The sequence below is a fragment of the Callorhinchus milii genome, unplaced genomic scaffold, assembly GCF_018977255.1.
Source record: "Callorhinchus milii isolate IMCB2004 unplaced genomic scaffold, IMCB_Cmil_1.0 Scaffold19, whole genome shotgun sequence".
NCBI classification, from domain to species: domain Eukaryota; kingdom Metazoa; phylum Chordata; class Chondrichthyes; order Chimaeriformes; family Callorhinchidae; genus Callorhinchus; species Callorhinchus milii.
The window spans coordinates 10,800,515-10,827,645 of NW_024704760.1; the positions used below are offsets into that span (position 1 = coordinate 10,800,515).

The 27,131-nt window shown below is 44.5% G+C and overlaps 1 protein-coding gene across 2 annotated transcripts in view; it reads right to left on the reverse strand.

The window, feature by feature from the left end:
• Positions 1–8,182: 8,182 nt before the first annotated feature.
• The window catches only part of trim33 (tripartite motif containing 33), a 76,945-nt gene continuing 57,996 nt past the window's right edge, over positions 8,183–27,131 (reverse strand). Inside the window, exons 12-20 of one of the 2 annotated variants that reach the window (XM_007909374.2) lie at positions 26,278–26,416; positions 24,533–24,602; positions 23,410–23,578; positions 19,699–20,051; positions 17,741–17,864; positions 16,508–16,582; positions 15,286–15,438; positions 11,148–11,222; positions 8,183–9,635 (exon numbers count right to left, since the gene is read on the reverse strand). In XM_007909374.2, coding sequence (XP_007907565.2) covers positions 9,420–9,635; positions 11,148–11,222; positions 15,286–15,438; positions 16,508–16,582; positions 17,741–17,864; positions 19,699–20,051; positions 23,410–23,578; positions 24,533–24,602; positions 26,278–26,416 — 1,374 coding nt within the window. In that variant the 3' untranslated portion in view covers positions 8,183–9,419. The remainder of the gene's footprint in view (positions 9,636–11,147; positions 11,223–15,285; positions 15,439–16,507; positions 16,583–17,740; positions 17,865–19,698; positions 20,052–23,409; positions 23,579–24,532; positions 24,603–26,277; positions 26,417–27,131) is intronic. The other variant, XM_042342023.1, reaches the window with a different exon arrangement.

Genomic DNA, 27,131 nt, shown 5'->3' on the forward strand with positions numbered 1-27,131 from the left:
TAAATATACCCCTGAACTAGTAGTTAACTTTTCTAGGCAAATAAAAGCTATTTTAATAATAATAATCTTTGCATTTTGATATAGCGCCTTATCACGTCGTTGAGACGTCTCAAAGCACTTCACGGAATATACTGTCAAGGGAATTTTATGGGGGAAATGCGGCAACCGACTGTACACAGCGTTGGTCCCACTAACAGGCGTCGATTGAGTGTATTTTTATAATTTTTATGCCTGGAATAGCGATCTGCCATTTGACTAACAACTGGGTTCCTATTTCCTGCTGATGAACAAAGATGTGTGGAGTAAGGAAACTTGCCTTCGTTCTGTCTGGGAATCGGAACCCAGGTCCACTCGTTTGTGAGGCGAGTGCTCTGACCAACTGTGCTGAAGGACTCCATTTTGTAGGCAAATAAGAGCTATTTTGGAGTACAATAAGGTCCAGGAGAACGCAAACATTTTCCACAATTCTGTGCAGTCGTAAAATTCAAGATAATTGTATTTCAGGCTAAACCAAGGCAGAATTTCAGGCTTTGGGGGAGGAGGAAGGGAGAGGAAGGGGGGAAGGAGTGGGGCAGGGAGGAAGGGGGGAGGAGGGTCATTGCAGCTCAGTGTTTATTCCAGCATTGGCCAAACACCACTCAGAAGCCGGTTAAGTTTTAACTACAACAAACTCACTGCTGTTACCACTCGACTATGCAAAGCAAACTCCATGCTTATCGGCCTCCCCAATTCCACCCTTCACAGGCTGCAGATCATCCAGAACTCTGCAGCCCCGTGTCCTCTCCTCCACCAGGCTCCGTGCCCTATCACCCCCATCCTCGCCCAACTCCACTGGCTTCCCATCACACAAGGATATAGTTCAAGATCCTGGTCCTCACCTTCAAACCCCTCCATGGTTTTGTTCCCCCCAACCTCTGCGACCTCCTAACCCATTCCCTCCGCTCAGTGGGCTCCGGCCTATTTCACGTCAACCACCTTGCCCGCCCCACCGTTGGCGGGCAGGCCTTCAGCCTCTGCCCTCACACTCTGGAATTCTATCCCACAGTGCCTCTGTCTCGTCAAAACATATCAAAGCTTTGTGCAGGGAATTGCTGTCCTGTGTTAGAACTGTATATGTAAACAGGCACACAAACCAGGCAGCGGGAGGAGGTGGGAGGGAGAGGGGAGGGGGTGGGAGGATAAAAGGGAAGAGAGCAGGAGATCAAATTAGTTTCATCAAAGCAAACCCTGACCCTCTTCTGCCAATTGACGTGAGCAGTTTGGACAATGGACCTTATTCTTTAACTTGGCTTGGTGGTTTCTTTTGGACAATCCATCCATGTCCAAATCTGGCCTGAGCCAAAGCTGCCTGTGTTTGCCATTCTCATTCCCAATGCCATCTGCACATCAGTAAGTGTTAGCTGTTCCTGTTTAATGAAACCAACTGCCTTTTTTTTGCACATCTCATTTAGGCCAAGTTGGCAGAGACCACGGAGGGAAAAACGGAGGGAGGGAGCAAGAGAGGGAGGGAAAATAGGACAATGATTATTCACAACTCAAATGAAAGGAAGGAAGAGAACGGAGGGGAAGGGGAAAGGCCTGGATTGCTGGTTTCCTTCCAATACAATGTCCTCTTTATCTCGTTCAGCTCTTCCTCTAGTTCTCATTTCTTTCAGTCGTCTCTTCTGCACTCGAATAAACGTCAACCAAACCATTCTCCTTTGTGGTCTTTTCCCACCTAACAAAGCGACGTTGTTCTCAGGCTCTCGTGTTCTCGCTGTGGTGTATTACAGCTGGACAGACAACAGACAATTGGCCAGGATTCAAGACACCCAAAGGCAAAGGCACCAGGTTGGCTTCTCTGAGCTAACTCAATACACATAAACATTGGGATTTGTCCTTGTGTGGAAATCATGCCAGCTGCTCAATCCTGCAGCTGTGCCATCTGTCCTGGCCACATTCCCCTACACACCATCCCCTCACCCCTGACCCCACCCCCAAATCACAACAAAATAGCTGCTTTCTTTGTGACAAAAGTGGGCTTTCATACCCGGAGACCTCAGGGAATTAACCTGCACCCATCACAAGAGCAAATTGCGACTTTGCAGCGAAGAAAAAGCGAGTTAATAAAAATAGGGAAAGAAAACTATTGTCCCCATTTTATTATGGAGCAAAGCTTTGAAGCTCCGTGGTTAGAGCAACCGGACCCCGGTGAGAGGAGCCCAGACCAGGGGCAGAGAGGTTTATACCAGTCTGGAGAAAAAAAATTGGGAGAGAGAGAGAGAGAGACCTCCCCAATACTGTAGTAGACTGTACTGGAGAGTCAGCCGAGACTGTGAGCTGAAACCCTGATGTGGGGCCTCACCCCACAACCTTCTAACCCAGGGGCAGGGAGGAAGGAAATGAAGCTGGGACAGGTTATAAAACATGTTGCGCAATTACAGGACACAATGATGACCTGTTCCTAGAAACACTGGTGAGAACAAGATGTCAGATGTAACTATCTACGTTGACACTATCAGAGCAGCTCTCGGAGTCCGTGGCTTGGTCAGTGATATTAAACAAGGACCAACCTGCCCGTCTGGTGAATGTTAAAGGTACCGTGAGGCTGTTTGAAAATGACGTCTTGGCATTCTGGCCATTGGTCTTTCACCTCACGGCTGCTCGTGGGACATCGCTGCCAAACAGCTGCTGCATTTTCTTACAAAAACAGTCACTGGTCAGACTTGACAGCAATTATCCAGAAAGCAACAATGAATTAAATTTACATAGCACCTTTCACATCGGGAGGACGGACTCAAAGCACCTGTGAAGTTTGGAGGATACAGGCAGTCACTGGTTTAACTGGTTTGTGAACCCTCTCCTCCAGTGATGCCGATCGAACCAGTAAAATCAAGATGACTTTTGTTCTATACTGTCCACACAAACGAGGGCAATGTTTGGGGTAAACAGCAACCAAGGTGACAAAACAAGACAACCCCACCCTTTTTGAAATGTAAATCGGATGACACCCTGCTGCGATGGTTTTTGGATTGCTCAGTAAATAATCCCTTAAAAAAGTTAATAATAATAATTTGGTCACTCAATCCACGACTGTTTGTGGGACGCTGCTGTGCGCAATTGGCTGCTGTGTTCTCCACCCCATTCTCCACTCGCCAGCCACCCCGGACACAGACCCGGGCAGCCAACCTCGCCTCCCTCATCCCCATTCCCCCCACCCCTGCCTCACAACCTGGACCCCCCTCCCCTCCCACACACCCTTCTGTCCACCGCTCCTTCCACATCGGACTACAAAACGTCCGCTCCCTCTGTAACAAGGCCCTGGTCATCAACGATCTCATCCTTGATGAGAACGTTGACATCATGGCCTTGACTGAAACGTGGCTCACCCCAGGCGACACCTTCCCCCTCACGGAGGCCACACCACCCGGCTACACCTCCCACCACATCCCTCGCCCCAACCGCCGTGGCGGTGGTGTAGCCCTTATCTCAAGGACACCACTTGCCCTATCCCCCTACTCCTCTGGCTCTTTCCCCTCTTTCGAGCACCTCACCCTCTCCCACCCCTCCTTCCCCTCACTCAAAATCCTCCTCCTCTACGGCCCCTAAAACCTCTCCCACCTTCATCTCCAATATTTCGACACTTCTTACATCTCTCTGCCTCTGCTCTGATCGCCTCATCATCCTGGGCGACTTTAACCTGCACTTCACCCCCTCCTGCTCCATCTCCTCAGACTTCTCTTCCCTGCTCTCCTCACTCAACCTCTCCCTCCACATCAACTCCCCCACTCACAGTCACGGCCACCCACTCGACTTGGTGATCACCCGGGGCCTCAGTGTCTCGGATGTCACTATCACCGACAAGGCCGTCTCCGACCACCACTTCATCTCCTTCACCACCTCCACCCCCTCCCCACCTCCACCAGACCCACCACCATCTTCTACCGCCCCTGGAAGAAGTTACCCCCACAATCCCTAACCGCTGCCTTGGAGTCCTCTGAACTCCTCTCCCTCTGGCCTTCAACCCTCACTGACCCCTCTTCTCCTCTCACCCTCCTCCACAACACCCTCTCCTCCACACTCGATACTCTTGCCCCCATCACCTTCCGTACTGTCTACTACTCCCGCTCCTCCTCCTGGTTCACCACCCACCTCCGCTCACTGAAGAGCCAGGTGTGGGCCGCTGAACGCACCTACGTCAAATCTGGCCTAACGGTCCACCGACAAATCTGGCTGGACCTCCTCAAAATCTACCGCTCCACTCTAGCCTCGGCCAAGTCGTCCTTCTACTCCAGGATAATCCTGGAGGCGAAGAACAACCCCAGGCTACTGTTTTCTACCACATCCCGACTCCTCCGTCCCCCCGCCACCCCGCGCAGGTCATCTCCTCCAACCTTCACTGCGAGGAGATGCTGGATTTCCTTGAATCCAAAATCAAGGGAATTCGCTCCGCGGTCACTTCCCCTCCAACATCCACCCACCCCCCCACCCCTCCCTCCCACACTCCGACTCCTACCCATCCTCCCCTACACACTTTCGTACCCGTTTCCCCACCCTCTGTCACCAAACTCATCCTATCCCTGAAACCCACCACCTGCTCCCTTGACCCCATCCCCACTCCACTCCTTATCTCCCAGCTCCACCTCCTTGCCCCACATATCACAGACATCGTCAACCTGTCCCTCTCCTCTGTTCCCATTCCCTTAAAAACTGCCATCATCACTCCCACCTTGAAAAAACCCTCCCTTGATGCGTCGCAGCTATCAAGCTACCGGCCCATCTCCAACCTCCCCTTCCTGTCCAAGGTCCTGGAACGAGTTGTCGCCTCCCAGCTGCGCTCTTTCCTCTCCACCCATTCATTATTCGAACCCCTTCAGTCGGGTTTCCGTGCTGCCCATAGCACAGAAACTGCCCTGGTCAAGGTCACCAATGACATCCTGACCATCTGTGACCAGGGCTCCCTCTGCCTCCTCGACCTATCGGCAGCATTCGATACGGTCGACCACTCTATCCTCCTCCACCGCTTGTCCTCCCACCTCAACCTTCAAGGCCCTGTCCTTGAGTGGTTTAGGTCGTACCTCTCCCACCGTCTTCACTTTGTTTCCATGAACGGCTTTTCCTCCACCCCCGCACTGTCTCGTGCGGTGTCCCTCAGGGCTCTGTCCTCGGTCCCCTCCTCTTCACCCTCTATATGCTCCCCCTGTGGTGACATCATCCGCAGACATGGGGTTAACTTCCACATGTATGCGGATGACACCCAACTCTACCTTTCCTCCTCTACCCTCAACTCCACGACCCCCGATGTCCTGACAGCTGTCTGTCCGACATCGAGTCCTGGACGAGAGACAACTTTCTTCAGCTCAACGTGCGAAAAACTGAGGCCCTCCTGATTGGCTCACGTCAGCGCCTCCGCACCTCAGGCGCTGACAGCATCAGCATCCAAGGCTGCACTCTCCACCTCTCAAAGCCATCAGGAACCTCGGGGTTCTGTTCGACCCTGAGCTGTCCTTTCCCCCTCATATCCGCACCACAACTGGCACCGTCTTCCATCACCTCCGGAATATCGCTCGTGTACTGTCCCGGACCAGGCTTCGCGACCACATCTCTCCCACCCTCGCCCTCACCCTCACCTTCGCCCTCGCTCGCCTCCACTGCTCCCCATCCCCCACAGGATCGAATTCAAGATCCTCATCCTCACCTACAAGGCCATTCATGGCCTCGCTCCCTCCTACCTCTCCGACCTACTGTCCCCCTACTTACCTGCCCGTACCCTCCGTTCCTCTGGCTCCGGTCTGCTCCACGTCCCCCGCCCCAACCGCCCTACCATCGGTGGTCGGGCCTTCAGCCTCTCAGCCCCGAGGCTCTGGAACTCTATCCCCCAGTGCCTTCGCCGCTTCCTCCCTTTCCTCCTTCAAGGCCGGTCTCAAAACCTTTCTCTTTGACCGAGCCTTCAGCTCCCCTCTCGACTCTCTACCCCCTCCTCGCTCCCTCCCTTCCCTCCCCTCACCCTGACCATTTCCCCTCCTCGCTCCCTCCCTTCCCTCCCCTCACCCTGACCATTTCCCCCCAATGCTCGGGTCCTGACCCAACTGTACAGCGCCTTGGGACGTCCTCCCGACGTGAAAGGCGCTCTGTAAATGGAATCTTGTTGTTGTTGTTAAGAGATTTCTGTTGACTGTATTTTCCAAAGTAAACAATAAGACAAAAAAGCTTCACAAGTTCTAAAGTAATATCAGGGCTACAGGAAAGTAGGATAATGTTTAAGGACATCGACCTGAAATGTTAACCCACTTTCCTCTCTCTTTAGATGCCGCCTGACCTGCCGAGCGTTCCCAGTGACTTCTGTTTTTATTTCAGATTTCCAGCATCTATAGTAATTTGCCTTTAGAGTTCCACTTCTATACATCATCTACACATAGACTTTGTCCGTGTGTCTGAATCTCTCTCCCCCAGGAGAGGTTTTCCCAATTGCAGTGTTAGCTGTTCCTGTTTAATGGAACCAACTGCCTTTTTTTTGCAGATTAGTAACTGTGAAACCCTCCAGGTTTTTAAGATCGATTTGTTGGCATTTTGATTACTGGCGTTTTGACCGACCTTCAAAGTGGTGAAGGATCGCAGTCCGTCAGTGCTAAAAAAATTTTTTTAAAAAACAGAAAATTCAAATTGTCAAGAGGTAAGCCACTGGGTTGCTATCCAATGATTGTTGGAAATCTAAATTTGTGAGTGTGGCGATATTTGTGTTTATATCTGTCTGTAGCTGGTACAGAAGTAGCACTTCTCTCTCTCAATGTGGTGTTAAATCAGCCGTACTTCCCTATTTAACATAGCTGCTCAGTGGTGCTATATACATACATAAGACTTCAGCACATACCCAGAATACCAACTAACCAGAATGCTAATCTAAGCCATGGCTTGACAGGTTTAGACGTAGATTCATAGAATGTTATGGCACAGAAGGAGACCATTCGGCCCATCGAGTCTGTGCGGCTCTTTGACAGAGCGTCACTTTCACTAACTGTTTTTGCGAGATGTTTTTGCTTTCAAAATGTTCCCACCAGTTATTGCCCTTTCTGATGGAGATGGAAGACAAGTCACACATGTGTTTGACCTTCCAGCCATGGGACGGAGCCTAAATCTCTATGGGACTAGTATAGTGTCCGAGCAGCCACTCTCGCCAGGAGGGAGCTTCCTTGTAATGTTACAAAGTAGAGCAACCACTTTTAATGCTTCAAACCCTAACTTAATTACAGTTTACATGAAACACAAAGCACTCAGTATATGAATACAGAGTTCCCGTTTCACTTGAGTCATGTGCTTGCTAAAACATATCACACATCAGCATCGATTGGAGTGAAGCTTGCTTCGGCATTGGTATCAGGGACTGTTCCACATTCAAACACCAAACCTATTCATTAACAGTATAAAATTGATGGGCTGATCAGTTCCTTGCCTTCCACACAAGCCCAGCATTGCAAACAATGTACAATTTACTGACCAGAAGTATTTGAACATAAACAGGATGGGATAGGATTTTCTTCAACATCCTATGCAAGATTTCCTTGTTTCTGCAGCACAGACTGTGGTCACTGGATATCGAGTTATATGTGCCCTGAACTGAATTGTGTCTGTCTTCATCATAAGAACATGAAGCAGTCCGACTGCAAACACCCATTTTTCCAAAGCCTGAGCGAGTTTGGTCCCTAATCTGTGTAAATTATAGGTAGTTACATTCTGTGGGTGCCCAAGAACTGCATTAATACTGTCCAACATTCTGTTTAGGATCTTTATTAATTTATAATGCAAAGATTATTATTTATAGCTCCATCGAATCAATCTCCAAGTCACAAAGTGTCACCAAAGTGCTCCCTCGTCACTTTTGAGCTCTGGAATATTTAATCAGTTGATTTGGAGTTTCGTACTCTCTTTTTAAATAAGAAACGCAAAGAAATGAGTACATGAGAAGGTGAAAAGAGGCACATGAGCCACTATCTATTGTACTGGAGAATGAACTAGTTAACAGTTCGAAGATTAGGAAATGGTACCATATGGGCTTCTGTTCCTGGGCTTTCAAAAACATCCACTTCCTGTTTTTTTTAACAGTTTAAAAATGTGTTTTACAATCAACACAACATGTGGTTATGTGAGAAATGAGCTGCAATGTGAAGTCCTGATCATTGTAAGGTACGGACAAATAAGTCTGCAACACTGTACAAATTCATCCTTTATTACATCAAATACCTGTTTATATCAAGCGGCTACAGCTTATTGACAACACATCCCATGGCTGGCTAACACAGCATTGCCCAACTGACCAGGCAACTGTTACTCACGAGGTCCTTGGGTTTCCCACTTGTCACCGGGCAGGATCATCCAGCACCTGGGAATACCTCCGCAATGTGCTCACGACAGGCTGACAGCACACTCAGCATTTACCACACCGTACCGAGGTGCACGGTAAAGGATTCTCGCTTCAGAATTCACTCTTCCTATTTTCTTTTCAACCCCTTTAATCACTCGCCAAATAAAAGCAAAGCAGTGAAGGGCTCCCGAGGTTGCTCTACAACTCTTCCATACCGGTGCAGTGTGTTTTTAGTGGTAATGAGGATTGAGAGATAGTCCTGTCTTTACACACAAATGATGCTGCCCTGTAAGCATTTGTGCCGTGGGCAGGTTTTGGTGGCCACATCCCTGGACATCATTGTAACGTCAATTGTCAAAAACACAGAAAAGCACAGGCCTGTGGAATAGGCCTCCACAGTAGTCGTACAAAAAATAAACACACAATAAAAGGCAAATCGGGTACTATAAAGACATGAAGAATCGTTGCTCTTGTCCTCACAAATGGAACCCTGGTCGGCTAATTATTGCAGTGCACGGACTCCTTACCAGGAAGGATATTTGGTCAGAGACTGCAGTGTTCAGTGGAGAGTATCAGAAGGTGGGTTGGCCTATTGAAGGCAACTGCATCAGCTGAAGGAGATTAGATCTCTGAGCACGGAAGGCAAGCTGTGTCCTGTGCAGATTTGAATGGATAACCAAGTTGCCCAATATCCAAGTTTGCACAAATTAAACTTCATGTAAATTAAAAATTTATGTAATTAATAAATAATCCCTTGTGCATGCCAATAAAATATATACCATCTACAACGTTTAGCACACAAAAGAACTGATCTGGTAATAGTCATACCAGTAAAGGCGAGGATAGTTTTTTTTTAAAAAAAGAGAGCAAGGAACTCAAAGAATATCCAGGAAATGATCAAATCAAACTGAGTCTCATTTGTACAAAACATTGTTAAAACTAATAAATACTGTGTGTCGTGGGTACTGGCTTTTACAACAACCAGATTAGCCACTGGAGTATTGCTCACGTTCTTGTGAACACAAAACAGGGAGAATTCTATCAGTTCATTTTCTCCTCGAAGAAGCCACTTGGTTGCACTTTATTTAATGTGCACTGGCCGGTCTTCTGACTTTAGGCGCTTTCGCCTGGGCTGCACAAAGTCCTCGTCCGAATCCTCGCTGACACGAGCATCTTCCTCGTGGTCAGATTCCGACTCCAGCAGAGGTGCAAAGGTTTGGTCTGAGTAAATCCCCTGAAGTTTTTCTTCAAAATAGATTTCTAAAGCTTTTCCAGCTTGAGCCACTTCCGAATCCACCTAGAACAAAAATGAGAGCCATCACAGTATTTATTTGGCACTGGCCAAAGAGCAGCCTCAGACACATCTGATTACGCAGCCTTGGATATGTAACAATCACAATTCCTTTGAAACGCTCAGGAACAGGACCCAGCCCTTGGGAAACATGCTCAATAAGCAGCGGATGATCAAAAGTGCGCCCACTCTAAACACGGATTTGAACCTGGATTTAAGACGCCCGAGGTGACAGGTCCACATACAAGGTGGACACAAAATCATGTCTTAAAGCATTGATTTATTTTAAAGTATCATTACACAGGGATATTCAGAACCGTTGAGAATTTTACCAATTAAACATTTTCATCTAAAGAGGATCGTCTTAATAACTTTCATTTCACAGAATACTTTTCATGCTTTACAGTAATAATAAAGAAAGCAGGCGCAACTAACGTGGAAACACATCCACGCAACAACAGGATTCTTATGATAATCATCTTCGATCATTAATTACTCACACAATTTCAGGCACATTTTCAGATGGACTATGTTAAATGTTGATATCAAAACATTTTGGGGGCTTCTGCCAAACATTTCCATGCACAATTTCCATACTCCAATGCCTTTCTGTTCTGCTTTTCCCTCTCCCCAGGTATACACCCCTCTCTCTCTCTCTCTCTCTCTCTCCACAACCAATTCAGCTCAAGCAGCAGACAGGAGGGCTCGCAGCGAGAAATCTACTTTTGTTATTCACGTCTCTCACACCAGCAGCCGACACTGGTAATACTCTCAATCAGGCTGGCACTTCATTGGCTAGAACTCAAATAGCAGAATGCTCCGATTGTTGCTGTACTGGGTCTCTAGGGAATAATAAACAAACGGGTCAACTTTGCCTCATTTTTTTAAATAGATTTCTTAACCAGGAGTACAGAACTCTGCTCCAACCCAACCTACATCTATTCCTGCAGGTCGATGGGACTTCCCCTGAGATTTAAGGAATCGAGTTCAGTATATTTTGGGTGACAACATTGTGTTTATTATCATGAGGGATGATAATGCTGGAAAGAGGAAATGTTTGCCATTTCCGGGCAGCACAATTAATGTAGAGCAAAAGCTCAGTCTAATCTGTCCTGCGTTTCCCCACCCGTCTGTATATCACATTGACTGCACCATATTAATGTGTTCTATCTCCCACACCAGACATTCTCCTGGCTTATCACAGCAAGCCTCTGCCCACACTCACAGCTCAAGCTCACTATACATAAGAAACTTACAGCTGTTGGATAGAGGAGAATTTAAACCCAAGTGAGAGTTAGCATGCACTGTACAGCTAAGCTACTGCGGCACCTAGTCCTGTTCAAAACGTTGCTGATGTGCTAGAAACAGGGCAGAATTCAACAAGAACCTTAAGTACATCTTTCAGTGAGGCACAAGTCTTTTGGTCCTTATCCATCACGTGGAGCTTTTGGAAATAAATTCAACTGATATACATAACAGAGAGAAAAAGGTCTGTCAATAGCAGGGGTGGGTTTTTACCTTGGTTCTCATTTCACTGTCTCTGGTCCTCATGAGGATGTGAGGACCACTTTGAACCCCTGGTAATAGGGTAACCTTAATGAGACAATAAAATGGATAATGTAAATTTGGTATATGCTGCACGGAATGATGTAAAGACATCCATAACGTTTTCTTAATAGATCGTCAGTTTACTCCACATCTGCACTCGTTCAAACATCCAGACCAGAAATCTCTTGATTGAAGTGTAATTTTGATATGAGCTGATCTTCTCGTTCTCTCTTATGGAAACAAATATCCGTGGCCTCCTGGTGCATTAAACGATGGTCCATCATGTGCGATGAAGGTTTTTGTCTTTTAGGAACGTGCCCCCAAGCGCAAAATGTAAAGATTAGTGAAAATTTGCCACTTTTAATAATCACGGCAATTTGTACAGAAACGCTGCTGCGATCAGCGCAATCAACTGGCACATTATTGCAAAAGGGAAAAATAGCCCTTTTCTCAGAGCTTTTAGACTGCATTTTATAATGAGCTCCATTGCTTACTGCTCACAGGGGTGCTGTCAGTCCTCCCACCTCCCACCACCCTCCAATTGTTCATTAGAGACATAGATTGTGGGTGTTCTGTCTAACAAACCAGGAACGTGTCAGATGTTCATCCTTGGCCTATGTTAAGTTAGTTGATCTCTCATCTTCATTGGAGCAGTACTGGGCACTTAATACTTAGGCGGTGCGGGGGAGGGGATCCAGGGGAGGGGGTGTGGATCAGAGTGGGAGGGGGTGCGGGTCAGGGGGGGAGGAAAGAGAAGGGAAAATGGGAAGCGGGATGGCTGCTCGAGGTTCCACTCCCACCAGCCAGTGAGTTTTGGCTGGAGCTGAGTGGATATTGGGTGAGGGAGTGCCATCATCTCAACACCTTTTGTCCAGGGGGGGAGGAGGCTAAAATAAATCCATAGAGCCATAGCCCAGCACGTGGGGAGGGAGGGAAACAAAATGGAGAAAGATGCTTTTGGGATATCAATCATATGCTGAACGAAGGGCGCTGTACTCGATGTTAATCACTGTCCCTCAGTCCTAGTACCTTGGGCTGTAGAGGTGTGACGAAATGACTGGACATTAAAAACAATCTGCCAAAATGTAATAAACTGGATGAGCTGAATGGTATCCTCCTGTTCCAGTTCTACGTTCCTTGGCGAGTGGATAATTGTAAGTGCTGCTAAATATCTTTGAGAGCAACTCGTAAGTTAAATATTCTGATTGTGATAGCGAAGGAACAGTTCATTTTGAACCTTAAGGGAAAATAAATGCCATTGAGCCTATGTGATGGAGCCAGGCCTGTCCATTACACATTACACCGCATTGGAGGAAATTCAACTTCAGTCAAGCACTTTGAAACATTCTCCAATATCAGAAAATCTTTGCGCACAACCTGGAGTATTTTCACCATGAAATAACCCAGAAAAATGATCTTAAGACTAAATGGTAAACATTTTCCACATAAGCAATCCAAACAATAGAACAAAGATGAGAATGAAAGCAAAGCCTTTGTATGGGAACCTATTTTCTTCCTCCCTTTCCTGAAGGTGCTGAGTCTTGTTGGAGTGCAGTCCCACAGGCATTCAGAGTACCTCAGTACCTGGCCATTGATCATGTGTGAGTTAGGCCAAGACAGTGAAAGAATATTTGACTGCAGACAAAATCACCTGCATCACCTCATACCTTCCTTTCCCACAGGAATCACTGACAGAAGCCAGGAGCAGGAACCATAGCCCAGGGGCACTGGAGTCAATTGTAGCGCTCCTACAACAGTCCCAGGTGAGATCAGCTAACTCAGCATTGGCCAGGAATTAAATCTGCAATCTTCTGATGGGTATTGGCTAGTGCTACCTCAAGCAGTGAGTGAGCTTGAGGCATCAAGCCATTAAGGAACTGCAGATTTTACACAAGCCAGATCGAGACCTCAAAGCATCAATCAGCACTTCCTGAATTTTGAACAGTGTTTGATTCATGCTTCAATCTTCAGGATATCTGCAATTTCAACCAAATCACTGATTTCTCTCTGATGGAAACCGCGCCTTGCATCCACTGCTGCTCCAATGGTGCAGTGTACATTAGCTTCCCCACAAGATGATCTGACAGCCTGCTGGGGCATGAAATACAGCGTTTAAACCATGTGGCTACTGCTATACCCTCAAACATCAATTTCTCTGGAGTTGACAACTTATAGATTTATATTTCAGCAGATCAAAAGCAATGATCTCCAGTTCACTAACAGGGCTCACTCAGCCCTTACCTGTAACCTGAACCAGGCTCAGGGAGTGAAGTCAGACATGAAACGTCAGTCCTCCACAAGTGAATTAAATTGAATCTCGAGATGCCTATAGACCACTCTTTCTGATACTATAATAAATTAGCTGCACACCTAGCTTTGCCCTTCAATAGATAGTTTTCCAAAGTTATCTAGGAGCAAAAATTCAAGAACTGATGTGGAATTTGGTTGAGGTTAAAGCAGCACCTCCAGCTCAAACAACTCAACTCTGACTGAATGGAGGGAAACTGATACAAAATGCACACAAATTATTTTAATATTACCTCTTGAGGTATCTTTAGATAATACCACTTGGCACCAATGCCATAAGCTTGCTTGATGATGGCGGTGCCTTGGGATCATTTTCAGTTTAATGTTATTAGCAGCATGCAAGCCATTAAATAAACCAAGTCTTCTGGCACTGAATTTTGTAAGTGATTTGTTGATTTGTCATGTTTTTGTTATGGTGCAAATAGCAACAGAATCCCATTGATGGAGTAGATGGACAGGTCTTTGAAGCCAGCCACGATGGCACGCATACACAAAAGGATCTCACACCACTAAAAGCTCCCCACAGACAACCAACATCACACAGAAGCAAAATAAGCAGACAAAAGCAGCAATCCAGCCAGGAGACTCTCAATGCAGTCCCTCAGAACAGCGGTTAATGGAAAGAAATTCGAGAATAAACTGCACCACTTTTGTGTTCCTAGCACACAAGACGTGTACCTACTTGCTTGTAAAGTCTTTAAATCAAATGCAAGAGTGCTCCCAGTGTAAAAGGGTCACACTAAGGGGAAACACTAAAGAAACTCAGTCTCTACTATCTAGAGAGAAGGCACCACCTTATAGAGGAAAATATAATCCCATGGTGGAGATGTGGTAAACCCAACAGGAAAGTAGGGCAAAGCAATACAAGTTAAAAATAGTGAAAAATACTTTCAAAGCTTTAGTCAGAGACACGTGTTTGGATCAGATAGCAGAAAGGTTAGGAACAAAGGAAAAGCAGCTGGGTACTGTATTGGGTAAGAGAGGGCAGTGGAGCAATGAGAGGGCACCTTCACTAGTTGAATAACCTTTACTTTTAATTTTGGGTGCTGCATTTTGCCCACAAAATACAGTTATTCCACTTTATAGTATATTCTGTGAAGCCCAGATGTGTTAAGGCGCTATACCAAACGCAAGGATTATTATTGTTGTCCGTACCCTTTCCATTTTACTTTATATCTTACATATCTAGAGTTGATATTTTCACGGGTCATTTAATCATGTTCACTCTCATTTGAGTGGGTGTCTGGTGGTTTGTACCCTTCACTTTTGCCAATGACGGCGATACAATCAGTTACAAGCAGTCTGCCTGAACATGTTTGGAAATGTTGTGGGAAAAGACAGGGGTGACCTGACTGCTATGGGAGTCACTGCACCGGTCTGGGGGCACCAATGCAGTTGCATTATACAGCAAATTAATCCAAGAAAGAAAAGACTATACAATAAAGAGGTGCAGAGGTGAGATTTACTAATGTTCAGACGGTACAAAGTCCAGGAAAGAGTTTAATTTTGAGATCAGGTGGTCGGTCTATTGTAGACAACGAGACCATAAAATGGTGGGGTGTCTTATAGCAGTTAAACAATATTACAACAAAGTCACCAAAGGGCGATGTATTCCTGTTCACAACCTCTTTCAGTAAAGGGTGAACCTCAGCCCTGAAGCTCAAATTAAACTCTTCCTGATGTGCTTAAGGTTGTCTGGAATCCCCTCAGAGTGATCACCAAACCCATCAGCACTCAGATCACAGGCGTTGGGTGCAACACATGCAGCAGCCAGAAAGATAACCTCACAAATGCCACTTACTTCATTGAACTTTTCACAGTTCTTGAAAATGAGCCTCACATCAGCGACAAAGTCCTTGGCCGTTTGGTAATGTTCTGAGTGTTTTTTCTGCAACTTCATTTTCACCTTGGATAGATCCATTGGTTTCTTAATAATTTTATAGTAATCTGGAACCTAGAAATGGAAGCAAAGCAGGTGACATTAGCTAGAACACAGGTGGAATAAGTATTTGATCAGATTAAAATTGCTCGTTCAAGGAACCAAATAATCCAAATCACTTTCACATCATTGAATCGCAAGGGGTACTGAAGTACTGACAGTACTTCAGTACCTGTAAACCAGCCAGACCATCCAGCCAGAGGTGCAACAACAACAACTTGCATTTACATCGGGCCCCTCACGCAGGGTAGCATCCCAGAATGCAGTACAGGACCAGAGGAAGCGAAGTGTACAATTTTTTTACAAGGGTCTGTTTCCTCCTGTCCTGAGTCAGTCCAGACCAGGAATCAAGCTCAGGACCTGACAAGTATTGAGCTTTACGGTGGATGATGACAATAGGTGCTGTATTTACCCTGCATATTGATCAGTGGAGCCTGACCTTTTTCCCCGATAAACTCTACATCTTGTGCAGCTGAACTCATACACTGCGCAGCACCCCTGCCCTCGGTTAAATCCAGCCAAAACGGAAAAAATAAAAGCCATGAATGTGCTGAAATTCAACCTGCAAAGAAGCAGGATTCGAGTTGCTGTGTATCAAACGGAAGCACAAGATACTCATTTCAGGAAGTTAAACTTTGTCATCAGCAAATATAATTCCTTCTCTACTGCGATATGCCGGCAATACATGTATAATGCTCACATCCATCTAGAGCAATGTTAGTAGAGCTATTTCATGTACAGCTAAACCTCGCTCGATGTATAGCTGAAGTGATCATACATTTAGAGCTCAGATTCAAAGTACACAAGCACAGGGAATGGTTGCACAAGTCACTTGCTGAGGGATAAATCATGACCAAAGGTGAACAAAGGTCATGTTTACTTCACGTCAACACTGATGGGGAACCAGTATTACACAGTTTCTGCGATAGTTTCTGCACTGGTTTGAGGAGCTTACACCAATAACACACATAAGCACGTTACTTTGCAACGGAACATGACATAAAAGAGAAGATAATCTGAAATGGCAAAAGGATTTGAGGAACAGGATACAGGTCCAGGAGAATGTCCCAATTGAGGCACTTACAGAGGAAGGTACAGGTTCCTGGAATGCAATACTCATTTCATGACAGAAGAGATACAGTAGGAGGCGCTCACACTTCTAGTAAATAAAAGAAACAACTGGTTAATAAAGCTGCATTCAACATGAAATTTTACAGCACATAACAGGAAAGTGAATGCACACGCAGACATGATTTATAGCATCTTATAGGGCTGAGTTACATCTGACTCAATGTTTCAAACCTAAAATCTCCCTGTAATAAAGCAAACACCGAATCTTTTTTTGCCAATTTTCTTTCTTCCTCCTCTCCCTAAGGGCTGATTGCTCAGAAACTGTCCTTTGTAGCATCCTGTCTCAAAACACTTTGCAAATTCATTAAATAATAAAACAACGTGCAATTACACAGCGCCTTTCACATCAGAAAGACGTCCCAAGGCGCTGGACAGTCAGGGATTTGGACCCGAGCTGGAGGGACGGTAGGGGTAGGAGGGTGACCAAAGACGCGGTTGAAGAGAAGGGTCTTGAGATGGGCCTTGAAGGAGGCAAAGGGCGGAGCGAGGTGAAGGGACTGTGAGATGGAGTTCCAAAGGGTGGGGACAGAGAGACTCTGGGTATCCGAAATTCATACCACGCCTGAAATAGGAAAACGTGTAAAATTGCACAGCCTGCCCGCGTGTAACCACCCACTGGCCCACCCTCTTACCCCCACCTCACCACTCTCGCTGGTCTTCAGTGGCCGGGCATAACAACTTTGACTCAGTTTGAATCCGCTTATTGGATATCTTCCGCTTGCAGGATTCAAACAATTACAAAGCCGGTGCCGGCACTTGCCGGTCGGTATTTTTTGGCATTGAAAATAGCCAGTACCACCATTGTAATTACACTGAGCCCCAAATCCCTCAACAACAGGATTACATTTTTATAGCGCCTTTCACGTCGGGAGGACGTCCCAGGGCGCTGGACAGTGTACAGAATTTCAGACCCGAGCTGGGTCGGGGGGGTGGGGGGAAGCAAAGCTGATACGACAAAACAGTCATTTTGACAAATAGGGCAAAAAAACATAAACGTCTACACTGCGGATCTAACACTTCACATTAAAAATTATTCTGATGTTCCAATTCAATGCTTAAATATTTCAGAAACCGATATGAGGTGTTTTAAATACAACCTGGTGCCAAGTGCTAAGGTAATCTAACTGTAAGAGGAATAAAAACACTTAAACAAACCTTTTATTAAATTTGTATAAATAAAACTCACCCTTTGGTCAACTGGGATCAGGCTTGGGCCTGTTTTTCCCTTGTTTATATGATGCAGGTTGTCACAATCATACTCTACTTCAGGGTTGGACAGATCCCTGCAGAATGTGCAGATCCATTCCCCGCTTAACGAGAGGAAGAAAAAGGAGCCAAAAATAGTTTTATTAGTCATGCCAGAAAAAGCAATGCGCATCAATACCAGTCAATGCTCCATTATAAAAGCCGTGTAGTGTAGTGGTTAGCTCACTCGCCTCGCAAGCGAGAGAACCTGGGTTCGATTCTCGGGCAGGGTGAAACGTTGGGCAAGTTTCCTTACTCCACAAGCCTGTTTATCTAACAGTAGTAGGAACCCGGTTGATTGGCAGATTGTTTTCTGGGGGTAATAATCCCTTCAAATAAATAAATAAATAAATAAATAAATATTTTTGTGATACTCAATCCATGACCGTTGTGGGACACTGCTGTGCACAACTGGCTGCGGCGGTTTGCCAACAAAATGTACATTTGATTCACTTTACAGTATATTCTGTGGTACTTTCAACATCTCAATGATGTGATAAGGTGCTATATCAAATACAAGGATGATTATAAGGATTATTATAGAACACCTCCCCGCTCACTAGATACACAATGTACAAACTATTAAACAGATAATCAGACAGATCTGAAAGCTCAGGAATCCTTTATTACATGTGCAAAATGTCAAAAACCTGACCAATTCAGCAACAGTAAGAAAAGAGGGAAAACGTGGTCCCAAAGTGAGACATGAAGCAAAAGAGGAAGGGGATTTTACTTAAAAAAANGAAAAGCAGAAGGCAACCAAAAGAGAAATGGAAAAAAAACTTCATTTTCGGTGAAGATCTCTGAAGATACGAACTGAATATGATCGTTTTTTGCCTTCTGCTTTTCTTTGATTTAAAAAAAATCCCCTTCTTCCTTACTTCACTTCTCATTTTTGAGCCACATTTTCTCTTTTCTTACCGGTTTCTCTCTGCTTGTATTTATTCTCCTTCCTTTCAGCTGCTCTTGTGTTCTTTTTTTTGCTGTTTACTTCCCCCACTGCCACATCGAAAAGCCACAATGCAGCTGAACCAATGAAAAAAGTTATAATACACTATTGTTGTGCAAGAAAGTGTTGAGGTTTGTGCTATCCCGGTGCTGAGAGCTATTAAAGTCCTGGCATCAAATCTGCCTCCACTCTCAGGAACTCCATTCCAGAATTCCTCTGCCCCGTCTTCCCCCCCCCCACACCCTCAGTAAGTAAGATAGTAAGATCTATCTTTTCAACCGTGCCCACCCCCCCAAAGTCAGCTCTGTGTAGCTCTGTGAGACGTCCTCTCAATATGAAAAGTGCAACATAAATATAAACTGTTGTTGCGTACTGCGTTTTCAATGCAACTGTTTGGCAAAATGCATCAGTGACTTCAGGAGCATTCTCTCTAATATGTAGAGGGCAAACTGCATTCATCGGTGGCTATATTACCTTACTACAGTTTAACACTATTAAGACGTAAGACTGAACTATTTTTGCTTTCAGGAAAGGTATCATTGCATAATTTATAACATGAACATCAAAAAAACTTGTACACCAGGCATACACACAGCCGTGCACCAATATCTTACTACACAGATTAAATGCAGCACAAAGCATCTGCAGATTATATGGACTCGGCTCACATCAATAAAGCTTTCAGCTGATACTGCGTTTAGAAAAGAGAAGTCATTTCCCCCAGAGTTCAGAAGTAATATCATTAATTCAGCAAAAGTGAATAATCTTGGGAAGTATATTTAATGTTAGAACAATACTGGATAACAGGCTCAACAGGGATTACGTGAATTTTCCCCACGATAAATGCAGTTCATCTAAGTTTGAGCCTAGTGGACGTCAATGGTCTTGTACTATGTGCGAAAAACACTGCTCCTACCACTACTCAGGTATAAAGGAGGCCACAGACTTACCTGGGAAAGGTGAGCAGTGTGGGGACGTGACACGACAGGTGGAAAACCTTGGGACACTTATCGCAGCACAGCAGGTCCCCTCCGTTCTGACACACTGCGCACCAGTCCTCGTTTGGGTCATCGTCCTTGTTGCTGTTGTCCCCCGCGGTCCGTGGCGAGCGGTGCGCAGTGCTGCGGACGGGCGACTTGCCATTAAAGGTGCTGACACCAGACTGCTTGCAGCTCCCGGTCCTCTCCGTGCGCTCAATCTTCACGTGGTTTTCAAGGTTGCGTAGACCTTCGATGTCGGTTTCGCTCTCGGAGTGTAAATTGTTGGAGAGAGGAGGCGTCAGGCTGCTCTCAGGGCTGCTCATCTGTACAACAGCAAGTTTGTTCACGTATGGTTATTGTGCATTCGTAACGGTTTAAGCTATCAGTATAAACTTTTTAGATTTTAAGACTTTCACCACCTCACTACTACACATGGAGTGAGGGCTCAGGCCTGCACTTAAGACACCAGATGATGAACTTGTGAGCTTTCTCCTGAGATTCAGGGGGAACAGAAGCACAGTCCCCTTGGAGCTGAGCTAGCTTTGAGGTAACATGTTTGGCAAACAGAATGTCAAAATCAAGCCAATCCTCTGTGGCAGCCCCGGTAATCCTGAGCATCGGCAGTACTCCAGTCACTGGGAGCAAGGATTCTTCCCGCTCAGCTCCTGTCAACCCTCGAGCCAAAACCTTATACTCTCCAGAATTATGTAAGCAGGTTGTGTCCCTCCAGAGAGAGTGCACATTCCACTCCAGACGTAGAGAAATTTCATTGTACATATGTGGAACTCAGTCAGGTTTGAATATACTTAAGAATAGTGATGGGTTTCCACATGAGTTCCCCGGCTGATCAAAAGGAAGGCTTTCCTTTTCATCATATGGCACCATGGGACGTCCTCCCGACGTGAACAAATGTACAAATGTAATTTTGTGTTGTCATTTTTATATTGTACCAGAACTCCACAACCCATTAACCATTCTCTAGTTGTTGCACGACAATAGGAATTTTTCACTCACACCTGGACCTGGATAAAAACCTGCTGATTTTCCCTTCCATTCCTGCAGAGAAGGCAATTTCTAACATCCTATCACTATTCCTCAGCCTTGAGTAACACTGTGGAACCCAATTCCTAAAATCCAATAACCCACTTCAAGAGCCTTAGGTTATATTCCGTGGGAATTTTCTTACTGGCGGACGTTAAAGGATGATCTGTTTTTGGTCTTCAAAATAACAATGGGAATTGATAACCTTTGCATTTGATACAACATTCGAAACACTTCACAGAAAATTACTGTCAAGTGTAGTGAGTGTGCATTTGTAGGCATATGTGGCAGCTTATTTACACACACCAAGGTCCCACAAACATGACACATAAATTATTTAATTTATCTCATGACTCATGTACAATTATTTAATTTATCTGGAAATTTGTTGGCCAGGACACCAGGAGAAACTCCCTTCTCCAATAGTGCCATGGGATCTTTAACACCCAGTCACACCTAGTTGCACACACAGGCATTAAACCCTGCTTGGTTTAATGTTTCACCTAAAGGGTAGCATCTCACAAAATGTAGCCTTACTCAGTGCTGTTTGGAGGTTCATCCTACTCTGTGACCCTGTCACAATAATAATAATAATAATCCTTGCATTTGATAATAGCGCTTTTCACGTTGGGAGGACGTCCCAAAGCGCTTCACAGAACATACTGTAAAGTGAATTGACTGTATATTTGTGGGCGAACGCAGCAGCCAATTGCGCACAGCAATGTCCCACAAACAGTCGTAGATTGAAAATGACCAATTTATTATTGTTTTTGGTTTTGGAGGGATTATTATTAGGCTCTGTGTGGAGTAAGGAAACTTGCCCAAGGTTTCGCCCTCTGCCTGGAATTGAACTCAGGTCTCTCACTTGCAAAGCGAGTGCTCTAACCACTGAGCTACAGGACTCCACAAAAGTACTGTCAGAAGTGGGTGTGGCGTATGTGCTCACAATTCTCTGACCCAAGAGAGCTACCAACTGAGCCAGGCTGACAGTGACAGTGTGGATTGTCAAGACTTGCAAACATTGTGTTGTTCCACCCTGTTACAAACACAGAAATCAGTATCCTGTTTCTCACATCATCAACTCTCGAATCGGTTTCTCCGCTTCCCCCAAATTCTTTCCAACTATATTTAAACATTATTTGAATTTTGACAAGTGATATATTTTAACCGTCTTCATTGTAGGTCTCTTTGTAGACTGCAAAGTAGCCCAAGACAGAGTGTGGCGATATCTCCAGGATCTTCAGATCAGAACATCAGGGAATAAGCATGTGCCCATCTCTTGGAATAAGTTTTAACCATTCCAGAGCTCATGACCCATTAAATATTCATTGCCTTCAGGAAACTAAATTCTCATCTAGGTGGGATCCGAATGTGAAAAAAACTATAATGAAATGTATCCTGAAAATAACAGCCCTGGATTATATAGAATAACTGATATCAAGGAGTTCCTTACATGGCTGTAACGCTAATCTAAAACCTCGAGTTGCATTCAAAACCACGGGAAGAAGGCAAGGTCACCTGAACTACTGGATTCGGTAACACCTTTGTAACTTATTCCTACTTTATACGTTTCAATTGTCACTCTTTTTATTTTAGTTTGGGAGAACAAATTACAAATGCTACTGCCAAATTATATAATATAATAATAATCCTTGCATTTGATATAGCGCCATATTACAACTTCAATGACGTCTCAAAGCACTTCACAGAATATATTGTAAAGAATATACTGTAAAGTGAATTGACTGTATTTTGTGGGCGAAATGCAGCAGCCAATTGCACACAGCAATATCCCACATACAGGTATGGTTTGAGTGACCAAATTATCATTATAACAATACCATGGGGTGACAGAAGAGGTCACTGGGATCCGTCCTGCCATGGGAGGGTTAGGATTGGGTATGTGCATTCCTGCGGCCTATTATATAAACATACTCTGGTACAATCGAGAAACCAAGACAATATCAGACTACCGACTGTAAGTGTAAACAAAATGGGAAAAGAGAAACTGGGCCTAAGAACACCTCTTGATGAATATGGTTGGTTTATATAAGTCCACAGCTCATCTTCCCTCTATTTTACACTTGAAGGTTGAATTACTGAATTCCAGTGATACCTGATGCAAGAGCTTATCAACCCCACACTCTGCTCAGTCCACACATGTATCCATTGTAACAGAATCCTCTATTACTCATTTACTTCATGGTTTGTGGAACATTGTTGTGAGGAAATTGGCTGTTATGTTTGCCTACAAAATACTGAGTCGCTACATCTTACACTACAGTAATTACTGTGAAGTACTTTGAGAGATTCTGCCAACGTGAAAGGCATTACATCAAATGCAAGAATTTTTATTATGGCCGAATAGTTAGCACTGTACTGAAACTATACAACACCATTGGCAAATGCCATGGTTTACATCTGTCACAGATTTAACTCGCTATCAACAACAACTACAAATTAGATTTGTATAGTGTCTTTCACGTCGGGAGTCAATGGTACAATGCCGCAGAATTCGCCAGTATTAAAATTCTATGCATCGGCTATAAAAGTAATGTCATTAATTAACCAGACTTAACCCTTGATCACAGATTATCCACCAGAAAATGTAACTAAATAGCTGCAAATCTTCAAATTTACCATACAGGCGCTTCTCCGACCATCTTCCAAATGCTCGTGTTTTACAGTAGCCACAGAGAAGCTGCACACATCCTCCTCTGTGCCCGGCTCTTGCTTGATCTTCACTTGATCTGGTCGGAAGACTGACACTCCCCTCTCTGTACAGTGAGCTCTACCAGAGGAGCTACAGCTGTAAGGAAGCACACACACAATTAAGTGCTGAGGTAAAGTTGAAAAATCAAGAAATCCACGGATTGGTTATGGTTGAAAGTGCTAGTAGGTACAGGGTCTGAACATACGCTCCCAATTCTACTCCAGACTGAATTTTTAAAATAAAAATACAAAATATCTTCAGTGCCAAATATTGTGTGAGTTTTCTCCCCTTCTCTCGAAACCACCAAATGGGGTGCTCTCTCTCAGCGCCAATAGTCCTCCAGCACACTGCCCAAATGGCTACTTTTCACATCATGTCCACACAGTGTCAACAGGCAGTGGAGGTGGAGGGCTTTAAATCTGAACTCAAGCAACATCCACTTTACATCAAACATCAGTGGATGGCGATCTGTAGTTTTAACCGAAGCTGATTATTTCTCTCCCTACTTCAGAGGCCTCAAGACCAGTTGTACCTTCCCAACTGAGACCAACTTGGGTCAATGCTGATTATCTGCATGCCTATTTATCCACACAGAGGTCCAGTGTGACAGCTGGCAGGTAGTTGCACGATGATAGCAAAGCATTCTATTGTGCACATGGATTACTAGGGACATGATTTCCATGGTTCACATGACAAGTAAGCTCCTGTGTAGTGCAAAGTCTTTAGAATGAAAAGGAAAGGAAGGGGTCTGTATAAAGCATGATGGAACAATGTTGTAGTTCAGTGTAGCCAAGTCTGCACTGTTTGCACATTGGGACTGCTTCCAATTAATGCAGATAATCAGCTCTGTACTGTCATCCAGTGAGGGTGAGGTATTGAATCTACGACTGGCTGAGCACTCTCTTTACCTACTAAACCATCATGAACACCACCACTAATTTTCATTTTTCCTTGTAATTTAATGCAAGGAGCTATCCAGCAAGATATGAAAATGTACTTAATACCACAAGTGCTGTTTATGTGGATTTTCTTTTGAAGCAAAGCACTTACCTGCCTCTGCTACCAGTACTGGAGGTACTTGACGGTCTGACTGGCATGTGGGAGTTAAGCATTACCATGGCTGAAAATGAAATACATCAAATAATTCCTTAGTACGTTTGCATTCATTCACTCTAAAGCTCTATGGAAGCAGTGATAGCAAAGGGAACTAACACAAGCGCATTTTAATAATAAATAATAATAATCCTTACATTTGGTATAAGGCCTTTCATGTTGGGCGGACATTCCCAAAGTGCTTCACAGGATATACTGTAAAGTGCAGCAACTGTGATTTTTGTGGGTGAATGCAGCCAATTTTGCACACAGCAATGTCCCACAAATAGCCATGAAGTGAGTGACTAATTTTATTTGGGGGATTGTTGACCAGGACACTGGCAAAACCTCCCTTCCCTTTTTCAATGGGATCTTCAATGTCAACCTGAACAGGTAGACAGGGCCCTCAGTTCAACACCTCATCCGAAAGATGACACTTGACAATGCAGCACAACCCAGTACTGCATTTAAATGCCAGGTTAGATTTATGGGAGTTGAATTCCTGGGGGGGAACAGTAAATACGTAATAATCTTTGCATTTGATGCAGCGCCTTATCAAGTCTTCAAGACGTCTCAAAGCGCTTCACAGAATATACTGTAAATTGAATTGACCATAGATTTTGTGGGCGAAACATGGCAGCCAATTGCGCACAGCAGTGTCCAACGAACAGTCGTGGATTGAGTGACCAAATTCTTATATTTTTAGTATTTTTTTAAGGGATTATTACCACTGGAAAAACAATCCACCAATCGACCAGGTTCCTACTTACTGCTTGTGGAGTAAGAAACCTTGCCTAAGGTTTCACCCTGCCCAGGAATCAAACCCAGGTCCTCTCACTCACGAGGCAAGTGTTCTAACCAATATGCTACAGGACTCCACAGATACTGTCTTTTCGGCTGATTATGCTAAACTGGTCAATTCCACCTCTAAATCCAATTAGATCTATGAAACTGAGATGATGTTAGTATCACCAATAACCATCCTCAGATTACATGAATATTTAATATGGAATAAACGTAAGCATTCAATTTCAAATCTCCTGGAGCACAAACCTTATTGAAGTCAACACGTGTACCAGATTTGACCAGTGCCGTGGGACATTTTCAAGGCTGAGACTGATAGATTTTTTAAAAATAGAGGGATTAGGGGATATGGGGATAGGGCAGGTAATTTGAGTTAGGCCAGAAGATCAGCCATGATCTTATCGAATGGCGGGGCAGCTCGAGGGGCCAAATGGCCTACTCCTGCTCCTAATTCTTATGTTCTTACATTCTCACGACACAAAAGGCGCTATATAAATGCAATGTTGCTGTTGTGTGGGTTTCCAGTTTCATACAATCAGTTTTCTTTCATCATCAAAATACCAAGTCGCAAAAAGACAGTAAGAGAAATAAGGAAATAATTTAGCTATGAATTTCCCTCAATTTTTAATAATATTTTAATTGCCAACTTAATGCATTAATCATAGCCAAATAACCTGGGCTTAAGGACAATTAAACCTTGCAAATCTTGAAGTTTCATAAACGACCCGAAATGTAATCAACATAGCTTAAAATATTATAAATAAGCACTATGTAACTATAGTATATTACCATCACTTTAAGTTACCCGAGTTTCTGAGAAAACATCTTAGTTTAATTTACATTTGTGCATCAGTGTGGTTGCAGAGAGCCCCAGCGTGTTGGTTTCTGCGGGCACTTACTTGCTGGTCCAGGTGATGGTGCGGAGGGTCCAGGGGATGGGTTGGAACTAGAGGATGGTGGCAGAGGTGGCTGGTGATGACTGTCTGAGATAAATCTGTTCAGCAGATGGTCTAACGTACTTGATCCAGCATCGTCCAGCTGCAAACATACATAACATGAAAGAAAATAAGCCATGAAACAACTCGAATCCAGCTTCCACTGATGTAGCATTCCAGGGAGATGAGAATTAAAACTTTAATACTCTGAATCGTTTATGGTCATTAAGATTCTGAAAGGATTAGATATTGTAGACCATGATAAGTTGTTTTATCTTGTACTGAGCAGCAAAACCAAAGAATACAGCCTGCGATTGAAGGGGGGTAAATTCAAAACCAATCTGCGGAAACACTTATGGAACAGGCCCCCCAGGGAGTCAGTGGAAGTAGAAAGTGTTCTTTGTTTCACAAACAAATTAAATAGATTTCTGCTAGAAAATAATATCTCAGGATACAGTAAATAGTTTAGGACACGATGTGTCAAGCGACTGCCAGGATGGTGGAAGGTGAACCGAATGGACCTTGGTCTTCTGTCACCAGCAAGTTCTTATGTTTACGCTGCCTCCAGTATGTGGATGGATAAAGGATAACAGAATGGCACTGAGATATCGACTAAAAGTCAAGTATGATTTTTTGGCAAGATCCTAGGGCTTCACTAGCATCAGTTTGACAGAATGCAAGTCTCAGAACTCACATAATTAACAGATGTCAATTTCACAAAAGTAGCAAATCTACATCATGTCTTCCATTGAAGTGCGTGCACGTAAAAAAGAAGCCTCCTTGACTGAACTGTGACACGCCTTAATATTTGTAGATTA